General features: G+C 46.3%; 1 protein-coding gene across 1 annotated transcript in view; it reads left to right on the top strand.

The window, feature by feature from the left end:
- Positions 1-14,383, top strand: part of PLEKHG4 (pleckstrin homology domain containing, family G (with RhoGef domain) member 4) — a gene marked incomplete at both ends in the record, with an annotated part of 61,922 nt that overhangs the window by 27,333 nt on the left and 20,206 nt on the right. The window contains 3 exons of the mRNA XM_009084362.1: positions 7,598-7,736; positions 10,088-10,210; positions 10,727-10,918. Coding sequence (XP_009082610.1) covers positions 7,598-7,736; positions 10,088-10,210; positions 10,727-10,918 — 454 coding nt within the window. The remainder of the gene's footprint in view (positions 1-7,597; positions 7,737-10,087; positions 10,211-10,726; positions 10,919-14,383) is intronic.

The following is a 14,383-nucleotide window of genomic DNA, read 5'->3' as shown; positions in this document are numbered from 1 at the left end:
TGCCTGGATTAGAGGCAGAGACTAAGCTGATCACCCAAAATGTGGGACAAGTTGGGAGCAAAGTTTCTTGGTTTGCCTAACTAGTGCTTGCTCATCTTCCTGCCTCCCTGGGAGCTTTGAGATCCTCTCATGCTGCTACTTGCCGCAGTGCTCACTCCTGACGCGGTCTGTGAGAGCCACCTTTCATTGTGGGTCCTTCACATGCTCCTCCTGTGGACCTAATCCTAAAACCTTCATCCTGGGATAAGCTCTCTGTATAGCTTGAAGTGAGATGAAAGCGTGCTGAAATTCTGGCCTCAAAGGTTGGCAGCTTTGTGCCGTGAGACACCTCTGCACTGTTGCTAGTGACACAGAAGATGCTGATGAACACTAAACCTTTGGCTGAGCATGGGTAGTAATGCTCTTCTGTGGCCTTATTTGCTTGTGTCAAGTGGAGGGAGGAGCACACAGCAACATTTCTACCCAAACATATACTGTGCTGCTTGGTATTCATTTGGGTTACAGTCTAACCTGTTCCCTCTGTTTGCGTCGTGGTTTTAGCCTGGTAAAAAGCACTTACAGGTGCATTAAACAAACCTCGTGGCTCTGCACATGAAGGAGTGTGGAGCTGTTGTCGTTCTGAGTGCATGAAGTGCTGCGTGGAATCAGTTGTGGCATTTGCAGAGAGGTAAAAGGTTGCAGAGGTCTGTCTTGGTAAGTCTTCATTGTTCTTTTAGGTGTTTTATGAGATGATTCCACTAGGCTCCCTTTCTGCTGTTTATTTTCTGCTGTCATGTCCTAAATTGTCTTGGATTCAGTGAGAATTTACCCAGAAGACTCTGGTTTTGCTTGTTCTTGTTTGCAGTGTTTGTCATGCCAACAGGGCATTAGGTAATTAATGACACACTGTGTTTTATCTGTTTAAAAATATTATGGAAAAAATTGCAAACAGTTTCCAGCATAGGATGTGAGCTGAACTGACTGACATTTCTGCCTCAGCCCAGACCATCCCACAAGCACCATTTTTAATATGGCATTAAAATTGGGGTAGATGTTTTGGTGGCTGGGGTGGTTAATAGCACAGTCTCTGCTATTATATTATGGATCGTAACACTGGAAGTGGGCAAAAGGAGGATGTATCAGGGAAATAAGTATGTGGCTTTAAATGACAGTGTGTTTTATATATATATTTGACCAGGACATCTTGAAAGCCAGGTGGTCCCAGCTCCAGGAACACAGCTGTTAGACTGGTGCATTCGACTTGGATATAGAATATAAACATAGATAGGTTAAGGTACATGAGATGAGGTTTGGAGGTTGAAACTGTTTACAGCTGATAGAAAACCACAGCTTGATGCTTGGCGTTCCCAGAATGGTGTTTGCACATCCTATCTCAGGCTCCAGTGCAGAGTGAGCTTTCCCCATAAGCAGACTACGTGTTGGTTTGGGATTTCTTATAACGTTTTTCTTTCCAGTCAGTTTTATGGATCTTACTGGGATTTAAAATCAACCAGTCTGAACATGGTTTTATTGTAACTGAATCTAAGCCAGGCTGGAGAAGGAATCAAAGGTCGCAGCTTGGGGGCCACACTTGGACACTTGTTTAACTGTGTGTGTTGATTCTTTGGCTTTTAAGGGGACTTCAGAGTGTTTCTGCTAAAAACGCATTTAAATGAACTGTTCTCCAGAAGAGAATTCTCTCAGCAATTATGGTCTGCAGTGCATTGTATTAACTGGATGGTGTGCTCCCAGGTAACCTAGTGAGGAGGGATTCAGCCATTTCTGTGGTCTCAGCAAGATCCACAGCTTCCATCCTGAATGGGAACAGTAATTCCACAGGCAACCCCAAATTTGATGTTTGACCCCTGTGCCTTTCTAAGGACACTTCAGAGTTCTAGAAACTGTACTCAGTTCCTCAGATACTTCTGTTAGGCAGCTGAAACCACCATGGCTATTTGTGTGCTGCAGAGAATAATTAGTTTATTTAGCAATCTCTGCTTTAACTGCATGGCCAGTTTGAATTTTAACCTCAGCTACATGTCAAGTTATCAGCTCGAGGAGCAGGTCTGAGCATTTGAGGTTGACCTCCTTTTGTGGGATCGTTTCAAGTATGGCACTTTGTAGGTTGCTACCAAAATGGATTAAGGACCAAGAATGGCTCTAATACATTTCTCTTCCTGCAAAACAGCCTCAGGCACACAGGACTGTCCCTGCAAAGCTGGAAGGATTTCTTCCTGAAGCATTGCTCAGGATGTTAGTGATTTGTAGCCAAGGTATCACCACAGATGATCTGGCTGATGTCCTTGGACTAAGCCATGCTTTAAACTTCCTAGTTGCTAGATCCTATCATTTTCTTCTAAAACCTGTGGAGGTATCCACAAGGGAAGTTCAGCACGAGGAGTGAAAGACTAGATGAGGCTAATGTTTTAACATCTGATTGTGTAATTACAGAATTATTTGGGATTTCTGATTTTCCAGGGCAAGTTAGCTGCACTAGACTTGCTTAAAGTCCATCATATACACTACCAAAATGTAGCATTTCCTTCTATCCGTGAATTTTTGCCATTTCAGATTTGACCAAGGTTGATCAGAGGATGAGCTCTGATTTCAGCCCTCTTGTTAGGTCTGTTCTTGATGTTGATTAGAGCAGTTCTTCAAGGGACAGACAGGAAGGTGCAAACAGTAAGGATTCTGCCCCTTCCCTCCCAGTGCTCTCTGCTCTCCTGTTGCGTCTCGCTGGCATCAGCTGGCACAGCTCGTGTAGCACCTGCTCTTGTGACACTGCTGGATGCCTCTTCTGTGGCCAGCTATTTTTTGAAAACAAAACAGGTATTTTGCTTTGAAAACTAAAGTGTAACTCTCCAAGGCTAGCTTTTCTTGAAGAATGGATTCAGACAGAAATGGTCTTTCTAAATTATAGGTTTAAAATTACCCTTCCATTATCCAACAGCTTGGCACTTCTCCAGAAAACTGAAGACATTTGGAACCTTTTCCACTGAAACGATAATTGCCCAATGAAAACAGGATTTGGGGAAACATAAACTGACATCAAGCTACTCCTTTTTGCTATAAATTATATTGACTCTGCAGTATTGCAAAATTACTTTTGATGATTTGACCATGGAAGAATGTAGTGAAAGACTCTTATTACCACACTCCCATGTGCAGGGAAATTGCAATGCATCTACACAAATCTGAACTTAGATGAGACTTTCCACTGACTTCAAACAGCTCTGCCTTTTGTCCTCAGAGCTGCACAGGCCACTGTTAAAATATCTTTAAGGTGCTTAAGAGCCAGGTGTTTCCTTCGTGTGGCAGGATGGAAGTAACTTTTTCTTCTTCAACCAGATTTTCAGTATTTAGTTTGTTTACTCCAAGCTGCCTCAAAGGCAACGAAGGACAGGAAAGAAAAACTCCGGAGTCTGACTCTGAAAAAGAAATAGGTATTTGTGCAAGGTATGATCTTCCCTATGAAACTACCTGTCACAGGATATCATGAAGGTTTACTACTATGCTGGAAATCATTTAGAGGTTTTTAAGATCTGAATCAGCAAACGGATGTGTGTGTGTAAATAGATAAACAGAGGTGCAGAGATTTGAGAGAGTGTGCTCAGTGCCTAATGGATACTGTCTGTGGGCACTGGAAGTGCCCAAGTGAATCAAAAAAACAAACTTTCCCATGGACTGTGAGCGACTTCTTTGTTTGGCTCAGTTTGCCTACCTACTTTATACTACAGGGTGGAAAGGCTTGTACGTTCCTCTGTGTAAGAGAGTAAAAGATGGATGTTAGTCAGAGAGCCTGTCGGGCTCGTAAAAGTGAACTGTCAGGGGCTGACAACATATGAATGGAGTTACCTTGGAGATGCAGTGGAAGACCAACAACTAGATGTTGAGGTTTTAATGAATGCCTGCCAAGCGAGGCAGAACGTGTGAAAACAGTGTGGTTGGTCCTTGAAACAAAGGACTGAGGTGCTGGGGTGCTGGAGGAACTTGGTGGAGGAGGAGGGATGGTCTAAGGCCACACCTGTAGTCACTGTGGGGCTCTGAGCCTGGAGGAGCTGTTTGGAAAAACTTCTCTATGTGTCTTGTGTGCAGTTGCTCAGGAAACCATTGGCAGGACCATGAGAAGGGGCAGCCTGAGAGTGTTGTGTTGTGCTTGATAAGGGTATCAATAGCCTGCTGCAAACATTCACAGAGAACAAAATCACTTAAATGGCAAGAGTAAGGGATTTGAGGTTATATATACCCTAAATAACTTAGAGATAACTTAGCCCAACTTTCAGATAAAAGCAAGAGCTAATTCCCAGCCCTCTTCTGAAATGATTCTCTGTCCAGTCCCTACTTATAGTATAAACTCCCAAATGCATCCTAGACTGGCTCCACATAAGTTTGAGATGCCTGTGGATCAGTAAAGCAAAGGTTTTCTGTGTGTGTTCAGTAACAGAATGTCACTTGTAGTACCATTGAATCAGCTGAGATAGAGGGAAGCTGAGTGTCTGTAGACAGATGTAGACAGATGTAGACAGGTCTATAGCTGCTGCCTTATTTGCCAAGACACGGGTTAGATGTTATGGGACAAAGGGCTGAGTGCTCAGTTGTAAACTGGAGCTCCTTAACACCTTCTGCAGAGGCTTGGTCTTACTGACACCTTCAGAGTCTGGCTCTTTATTTTTCTAATGTTTCCAATAATACAGAATAGTTCCTTCTGTGGAAGGAAAGCATGGGGCCAGAAGAGCACTGTTTGGGCTGGATTTTTCTTAGTCTTTCAACTCAGCACCAAGAAGTTCAGTCAAACCCCTTCCCTTCTCCTGAGGTGGGCTCCCCAGGGCTTGGTGGGTGGACCAGTGGGAGTATTTTACTGCTGCAGTTTTGAACCTGGTTTTCCCTGGAGTGGTTTGCTTGTCAATAAGGCCAATACTGGTCTCAGGTGTGCTCCAAGAGACTGGTCTTATCCTGAGACTGAGTGGCACAGTGAATTTGCCTCTTTACACAGTGACCTTGTGGTTGGCCTATTTCTGTTTCTAAAAAAAATAATTGAAATTTGTTTTTGGTTTGGTTTTTATTTTTTTCATAATCACTTCCTATCCCTCTACCTGGAGGGTGATTTTTTTTTTCCCCCCATAGTTGCAGTGCTGTCTTCAGGAAAGCCTGTGTTTTGTGACTTTGTCTACTGTGTGGGAGTCTGTAGTATTTATTAGAGCCTTGGAACTGAGCTTGTGACTGAGGCCTGTCAAGGAAAGCTATTCAGATTTGAGACAACTGGGGTTTTGTTTACCTCCACAAGGTAAGGAAAGGAGTAGAATGGGACTCCCTGGCTGCCTTCCCCTATATCAGGTCACACTCTGTGCTAGGTCAGCCAATGCAGGAGCTGGAACTCTTGTCTCAAGTCGCTGCACCATGAGGTTACCATCTGGTGATACCTTATTAAGTGCTGAAGCCATGCATGCTTGCTTTGTCATGGGCTTGGGTGGACATAAGGACTCCCATTACAGAAAGGTCTAGCAGGTCAATCTAGCTTGCTGGTGCATGCCATCAAAGAGGTAGCATCAACACCAAAGTGATTTCTGTGGAAGCTCGGAGAAAGGTTGGAAAAATACTTTGCCTCATGAGAGGATAATTGCAAGTGTTTGCATGTAACAGCCTGGAAGGCCTAAAGTTATAGGTGCTTGCTTGTCTGTGCCAATGGGAGGAAGAGTGTTTGCTGTATCCATGTGTTTTCCTGAGTGGATTAGAGCATTCATGTCAGCAGGGAATTAAGCTCTGTGGGAGTAAGGCTGAAGGGTGTCTGCCTGTCTGGCCATCAGTATGCTGGAGCCTTACTCAGAAATTAGGACCTGACAGATATGCTCTGCTACACAAAACTGAACAGCATCAGTGGTGTTGCCAAATTTAACTTCCAGCCATCTTCCAAACTGTTTCTCATTAGCTGTCCCAGCTGTGTCACTGCTGCTGATGGGAACTGGCCTCCAGAACCTGCTCTGTAAACACACTTTCCAGAGCTCAGCTTGGACAATGGTTATGACTCTGCTGTGAGTCTTCTGGGTCCATCCCTAGGAAAGGATTGCAAAACAGAAGGCTCATATCATTACTGTTTGTTTATGGTGGTTTTGGGAAATGCAGGAGCAGTGTTACAGTTAGGATCTTTCCATTGAAGCCTGCAGATTCTGTGTAGAGAACCTGTCTCCTCTGCACTGCAGTAGCACTGATCTTAGTCCAGAAACAATTTGGGTATTTTTGGCTGCACTTTGGAGAAATTAATTCAGTCTAATGGCATTTCAAAGAGGAAAAACAAAAGTATCTAAGAGCCTGAGGTTTCAGAAGTTGGCTGTTGCACACTGGGTGGAATTCTGAATGGAAAAATCATGTGGATTTCTGCTATGCAGAGCTAGTTGTCCAGACCTATTGCGCTACCTCATGTCAATTAAATACTACATAAAAACTTCAGGATGGCTGCCACTAAATGCCAGCATTCGGTTGCATTTCATAGGTTCAAGGTTGCCTGTAATGCAAGACAGAAATAAATGTGTGTGTTGAATTGCTTTGAATTAATTTCCATTAGCAGTATTAGCTGCCTATTTTGCAAGTGCTTTAGATAATTTAAATAGTATGATAAAAAAGCAATGCTCTCAGAAGGTTGTGAGACAGTTGCAAAATGAAAGCTGTTTTAGGGTGAGTACATGAGATGGCCTGGCAGCTGAGTGTGCCAGTGTGGACCACAGCTGAAGGAGGCTGTAGTGCTTTGTTGTAGGTGTCTGTTGAGCCTATAGTTGTAAAAGGAGGGGAAATGTAGAAGCAGAAGAAATACAAGAAGAATAAGCTTGAACGCTCTTCTGTCTCCTGGATCCCATCTATAATCCACCCAACCCTGTTCCAGTTGTACACATCTAAAAGGAACTTGCTAACTTTCATCATCTTACCAGGCTGTGCCAAGTCCCTAGCTCTAGCATCCGAGGGCACTGGACTTCAGCTTGAGCCCATCCACCCATGCTGTGTGCAGGGGAGAGTGCTGCCTGGTGTTGCCTGCTGGGCTTTGGTCGGCACAGCTGCTTGTGGAAGACAGGGAGCTCAGTCTGTGAATCTCTCCAGCACAACATAGGAAAATCTGATTTCTCTTGGCACTGGGCTGCTGTACATTTTGCATTTTTGTTTGGCTAGTGGAAATCTTGAGAGTGAGTGGGGCGTCAGGCACTTTATGTTGTTGTTGTCACTCAGGAAAGATTTGCTTACTAGTGATTGCTTATTTACTTATTTTAATTAAATTCAAATGGTGGTTTTAGACGCTGAGACTGCCTGACCCTGTGTTTTGTGAAAGTCAGATTGATGCAATAATCTGTGTTTATGAAAAGCTGAAAGTGTGACAAGTACAGTAAATTTTGCAAGGAGCCTGGCTGGAAGGAGATGTTCTTGTCCTTCCTGCCAGGTTGTCTGCATTGGCATCAGAGTGGTGATTCACAGCAATGTGCAGGGAGAAGCAATATTCTCTTCTGTTCTCCATATGGAGATGTCCACTGTAGGTCCCACGGGGAGGATGACTGTTGCTAGCTAGGTCATGTTTGCATGAAGTGCTGGGGGAAGGACCTAATGCAAAACCCCTGACCAAACTTGTGTCCCCTTCCAGAGATGCACTGGATGCTGCCAGCGTGCTGTATAATCGAGTTGATGAGGGCGTTCACCGCCTGGTGATGCTGTCAAACAAGCGCATCCAGGAACTGGAGCTGGTGATGGAGTTTGAGAAAGTGGAAGAGTGTTTTAAGGAGGTAAGGCCTGCCTGCCAGTTCCAGTGACTGCCTGCTCACACCCTCTGACTCTGTCCCACAGCAGGTACTGGGCCTATTGATCCCTTGTGTGAAGGTGTACGGTGATGCTTGCAGACCTTTAAAAAGAAAAACTGAACATAGGAATTTGAGACAGAGTTCTCAGACATGCTGAGAATGAAGCTGCTTATTTGCCTGGTATCTCTTGATGCCAGGTAGAAGTCTCCTGGCTTCTCTCTGGATGTGGACCAGTCAAACCCCAATAACATTTGTGAAGCTTTTCTATACTTAAAGACCATAGTGTAGTGGCTCATTGGTAAGCAATACACTTGCAGGTGGGATGTCTCTTTTGACCTTCCCAGTAAGACTGTTGATGAGCCATTCTTCATGTTCACCTTGAAAAGCAGCAGAGTTATGACAATATGTTCGTGATGAGTCTGCGTGTCCCCTCTGGGCCGCAGCTCCTGCAGGTTTTGCTGTCATCCTGGTGTGGAATGACCATGCCCCACACTGACTACCTATCCCTGCTGTGCACTCTCTTGTTTAGATTCCTGTGCTGTGCTCAGGTCCCTGATATCTGATAAGCACAGGCACACTCCTTCCCCTCTGGGTGCAGCCCCAGGCACACTCAGTCTGCCTCTGGGTGCAGCCCTATATACAGTTTCCAAGCAGAGGAGCTCTTGCCTTTAGCCCAGAAGCCATGCTCAACCTCCCCCACCTCCTGCACTTCTGTAGGACCTTCAACTTCACTTCATATGGTGCTCATTGAAACTCCTTACAGCCATGGGATAATTGAAGCAAACAGGCAGTGGTTTTCAGAGAGACCTTTGAAACCTGCAGCCATGTAGATAGAGAACCTTAAAAAGTAATAAAGTGAGCTCAGGTCCTGTGAGAGCTGATCAGTCCTTTAAGTGTTTCAGTCCCCTGTTCAGGCAGATTCCTAAGCCTGAACTCAACCTTGAGATTATGGAGTCACAGTCTCCTGCACTGTAACTCATCAACAATGAGCCGGCCTTAAAAATCGGTATTAGACCAGTTTCACCATTGCTCTGGATTCTGGGCTCTTCCTCTGAAAGGAACTGGATTTGCAAGGGAGGCTGTAGCCTACCTGTTGTTTTCAACAGGCCAAGACCAGGAGTTTTAATGACTTCCCATTTGGAGGTAGACGCTCAGGCGCCATCCACTATGTGTTCAGGACGAGAAGTGTGATGCAAGAACCTAGTACAGGCTCCCTTAAACACTCAGGTTCCCAATACCAAACAGAAATGAAAAAAAGGCACAAAGGCAGGTTCTGCAACCTGTCCCTGCTTTGAGCTGAACTTTTTTTTTTTGATTGAGTTACACTGAGTGCTCCCAGCTTACTTTGCTTGCAAGTCATGATGTATCAGCTGCTCTTGCTTAGGAGCTCTAGGCAGCAGCAGTGTGCCCCTCTAGGGTACTGAGAATCCACCCCCATCTCCTCTTCTTGCCAATAGGCTTCTTCCGTGGGCATAGTCCCTCTCACAGTCCACAGGACTAGGAGTTTGTCCTTGACTGTGTGATTGAGTTGGGTTATGGATTTAGATGATAGAGGAAAACAGGATGTATAGGCATTAGGAAACACTTAGTCTGTCCCTTCCCCCAGGTGGAGCTGTGCCTGGAGCATTGCAGATGGGTTTACTAGCCTGTTTTTAAAACCCCCTGATGATGGAGATACTGTGTTATCCTACTTGGCCTCCTGTGACTGCTTTGCTTTTGGGACACTCTTGTTAGTCAGTTCTCCACCTCGGCTGAGGATATGGGCTGATAGCTGTAGCGGTGACTGGGCTCCATTGAGGAGCCTGCAGCTGCAGCTCGGCTTTGTGGTGAGCTGCCTTTAGAAAACCAGTGGCTCAGAGTCCCAGAGAACCATGAAACATTGCAGATGGGGAGAATCCATCAGTACATTCACACTGACGTAGTTCACGTCCTGCCAGGCAGAAAAAGGAAGTGATGTAGGAAATCTGGCAGCAAGGAGATTTGATCTCAGTTGGGGGTAACAATAATAGGCATGTCAGGCCAGTCTGCAGATTGTAGAGCTCACATTAGACCATGGCTCACCCGAAACAGAGCCCAAGCAGCTGCTTGCCCTGTTTATGCCTAAGGCTAGTGAGCAATGGCAGAGCTTTGCAATTACTCTGTAACCTGAAGTGGAAAAACTCCGAGCAGGAGGCTGACTGAAATGCTGGGTTGGGGGGAGAAGTCTACACGCACATTCCTTCCAGTAATGAGATGACCAGTGTTATGAGAGCAGTTCCTTGCTCTTTCCACATAAAGACCTACCTTGGTGAGTAGCACAGGGTGACTAATAGTGGGGCTTTTCCCTTTTCTCCTAGGTCAGCAGTTGGATTGAGAATGTTGGCAGAAAACGGCTAAAGGAAAATGTCAACCTGGATGATTCTTTGGAGATCCTGGTTCAAACACAAAAGCAGTTTAAGGAGTTTGATCTTGTTGCCAGTGTAAGTGTTGTATGATTGGAAAAGTATATTCTCTAGAGTCTGAGTTGGTAGCATGTGTGTCCTGTACGTTCTCAGCCAAACCCATGATGCTAAGAGGTTTCATTAGCAAGGTGTGTTATTCCTTCACACTACTTAGCATCTCTGCTCTTCTCTTGTAGGCAAAGCAACCAGCTCAGCACTTTAGTAGATGCATTTGCCAGTCTTGGGGGAAGTAACTACTGGGATGGAAGATGGATATTTTTTGCTTCTCCCTTGATGTGCTTGTAACACTGCCTTTTTTTTGATCCTAATTGACCCATGGCCTTGCTGTGTAGGCTTTTACAAGCTGCTGTGTGACCAGTGTAAATCATAAGAGATCACGGCTCCAGAATTCTGCTGCATACAAGGACATCCCTGCTCATGTGACTTGAACACTAGCAAACTACTCTAGTTAACCCTAGCTGTTAATGACCTGGAAGGCTGTCTACTGTCTGGATCAGGTCTCTGTCCTTATATGCAATCCCATTTTGTTTTTAGGAACACTGCAGGAGGGGACAGGAAGCGTTAAAGAAGATGGATCGATGGGAAGACTTTTCCTCTGTGGATGTGCATTCTTACAGGGTAAAGCTGCAGACATACAGAGATCAGCTGGAGGAGTTCTGCACTCAGCTGGATGAAACCAGGCACCGAATCTGTGAAACAGTCAGGCTGTATGAATTCTTTGACAAGGTAAGACAGGAAGGTAAGACAGGGCACCTGCTGCACAGAGGAGAGTGTAAAAAAAACCTGCCTGGACTCAGCCCAGAGCTGGGTTGTGAAAGGTATGAAACGTAGTTTGTGCAGCAGCAAGAAACAGGATCTATGACCTGCTAAAGTCCTCTCATGCTCGTGTGTCTGGAGTGATTTTTTTCTAGTCCATGGAAGAAGGTTTGGGTGTGTATTCTAGACAATGGCCACATCTGTTAAGCACAGAGGTTTTCTGCTGTCTGATCTGGAGCTTTTAGACCCCTTTCATGGCCACAGTGGGTAGAAGGATCATGGCAGTGCTGGCTCTGATGACAAGGGTCAAGAGATTGCCTGCTTTTGTCCAATCTTGGCCACCCTGCCAGGGGAGGCTGCCTGCATTTTGTTCATACTATAACCTTACACACTAGTAAAATCAGCCTGTTGACCTGAACACCCAACTCCTCCCTTGTGGAGGCCTGCATGAGGGAGTGAAGCACCAGAATGGGGTGCTGGGAAGTGTGGCTGAAGGAACAAGGGGACCAGGTTGTCCCAGGCATCTGGGAAGTAGGGGGAGAGGATGTGTGTGGTGACTGTGCTGAGTGCCTGACCTTCCCACCTGTTTGTTTTAGTGCAAACTCACCTATTCAGCAGACCTGCAGTTCAATTTGGTGTTCTTTCATTTCTAAAGTTGCAAATGAATAAACAGTAGGATTTTCTAAGTGCATTTTAAAATATAGCTTTGGCAAGCACATAAGGCCAAGGGAGCCTGTGCTCCATTTATTCCACACTTGTACAAACATTGGGTATTGAAGTTCTCAAATTCCAGAAAGAATAGACACTAAAAGTTAAGCTGTACCAGATGTAGGTGCCACTTAGTTGCTGTTTCTGAGCTGCCTTGGCAGTCAGAAGTGCTCAGGGGAGGGGGAAGGAAATTCAGCTAAACACAAAAACATGGAGAAGCATCCTGTGCAAGGCAGGAAAGTGGAGAAGGCAGCCCAGAACATTACTGTCAGGGCATGTGAGGATTGAGTTTGTTTGGTGAGGCTCTGCAGGTCTGCTCTGGCTCATCTGCAGTTTGCTGTGCAGGTGGGGGACCCTGGTGCTGTGGGAATGTGTAAATTTTTTTTACCCCCAATGGAGAGGAAAGTGCCTCCTGTGCCATAGGAGAATAACAAGAACCTGTGCTGTGCTCAGTCACTGAACACAGACCTTCAGGGGCTGCGCTGGTCCCCTTGCCATCGTGGGGGATTCTGGGAGGGATCCTGAGAAGGGTGGGTTTTATCATGTTTCTTCTGATAAGCTGAGGCACACAAAGGCACCAAGACTTGCTTAGCATATTGGCAGTTCTGTGGCCAGGCCAAGCACTGGTCCTGTATGAACCCACCCAGCCAGAGCCTGAAGTCTCTGGAGTACAGATGTGGACTGTAACACATGATCATAGAACCACAGAATGGTTTGGACTGGAAGAGACCTTAAAGGAATCATCTAGTTTCAACCCCTCTGCCATGGGCAAGGATGCCACCCACTAGACCAGGCTGTTCAGAGCCCCATCCAACCTGGCCTTCCAGGGATGGGGCAGCCACAGTTTCTCTGGGCAACCTGTGTCAGTGTCTCACAACTCTGACAGGGAAGAATTTCTTCCGAATAACTAATCTAACCCTGACCTTTGTCATTTTGAAGTCATTCCACCTTGTCTTGCCATTCCATGCCCTTGTCAAAAGTCCCTCACCAGCTCTCTTACAGCTGCTTTAGGTACTGGAAAGTGCTCTGAGGTCTCCCAGGAGCCTTATCTTCTCTAGACTGCTCCATGCTCTGTTCAGCCATGGAAACTACATCATGGTGGTAGCTCTTGGGCTGCTGGGGTATTTGGACATGACTCAACAGCAATGAGTGTTCCTCCACAGCTTCAAGGCCTTTCAAAGCCTAGGTCATTCCTAGGGGCACAAGTGGTACACAGACTCCAACAGTGGCCTGTTTCTTTTCTGAAGGCATGACAGCTTTTTTTGGGTGGATGAAAACTGTGGGATGCAGTCCTTGGCAGCAGCAGCATCCCACTTGGTTGTGCCTTTCATGTTGCACAGCCCCGGTGAAAACTGAATGATAGTGGCACAGTATGTTTGCACACAGCTTTGGTGTGGAGGAGAGGCAGCTGGCCTAGGGAGGGGGGAGGATTTTGATCTCACTGGTTTCAGTAGAACTATAAACAATGCTGGTGGTGTAAATATACCACGTGTGTATTGTGAACCAGTGGCCAACCGAAACCAGGAGTGTAGAGGGATACATCCTGCACTTGTAGGACCAGTGCAGAAATTGCTGTGCAGCATGAAAGTTCTTTCAGTGCCTGTGATTTTGATCTTGATCTCCAGAATGCGTTCTGCCTTCCCAAACCAAAGTCAGTGGCGTGGTCTGGGAGGTGGGGGATAAGCCAAAGATTTTTTTCTAAACTGATTTCACTCTCTTCTGATCCTGAGCTGCTTTGACTTTCCTGCAGTGATCTTGTCAGTGCCTGCCTGATCCTCTTCTCGGTTCCCTAATATCTGAGGGGATATCAACAGCAGGAGTCTACAATAAGCAGTGTCCTTGATTTTCCCTCTTGTAAAGAGCCTGCAGTGTGCCAGGATTTGGGGAAGAAACCCAAGGATGCGTAAGCAATGTACAGTATGGTAATGAGCTGGCAAGCTCAGATCTCTCCAAACATCTCAGCATGTGCGCCAAGGGAGTGGAGTGTCCACCACAGGGATCACAGTATTCATCCTCACGAACCTCACTGTCTGCTGGGAATGGGAGGCTCCATTCTGCTGGCCCTTTGCGTGTGGTGGGTGAGTGTTTTGTAGGGTGCAGCCTGTGACTGCTGGACAGGCCATGGGACAGGACAGCACAACCACATATGGCCCATCAAGATGCTGTACTGTTTTTTCACTGCTTGGCAGTTCCTGTCAGAGCTCCCTGCGATGAGGCAGGCTGAGCTGGGCCAGACCACATGGAGCTTGCACATGGGCTGGCAAAGTTCCCTCCCCAAAGCCATGACTGGTGCCAAGCTGGATGTTTCCATTTGTCCCCACTTCCTTTGTGGCAGGAGCCCTTGGTGCCTAACAGGGGCTGGATGGTGGTTGGGCTGAGGCAGGAGGAGCGGTGAAGGAAGCGCCTTCCCCACCTCTGTCTGTGGGGCCGAGGATTGTTTTTCAGTACCACAAACTCAGTGTGGGCACACTCAGGCACCTGCCATCCTCCTGTGGCTTCAAGCCTGGTCTGGCTGCTGTCCCCTGTTTACTCAATTCCAAGACTTCCTTGAGATCTGGCACCACACAGTGCTTTGGGGGTGAAGTGGGAAGCTGAACAAGCAAGGGTGTGTATGGTGTACCAAAAGCATTGATGTCTCTTCTGTTCTGGGGTGCCCTCAAGGACAGTCTCCACTGCCCTTCTCTCCTGCTGTCTGTCTTGGCTTCACAGTAGCACTGCCATAAGTAC

This window comes from Acanthisitta chloris, unplaced genomic scaffold (genome assembly GCF_000695815.1).
Source record: "Acanthisitta chloris isolate BGI_N310 unplaced genomic scaffold, ASM69581v1 scaffold9991, whole genome shotgun sequence".
Classification (NCBI taxonomy): domain Eukaryota; kingdom Metazoa; phylum Chordata; class Aves; order Passeriformes; family Acanthisittidae; genus Acanthisitta; species Acanthisitta chloris.
Note: the sequence above shows the minus strand (reverse complement) of the source record. Positions and strands in the feature narration are given on the sequence as shown.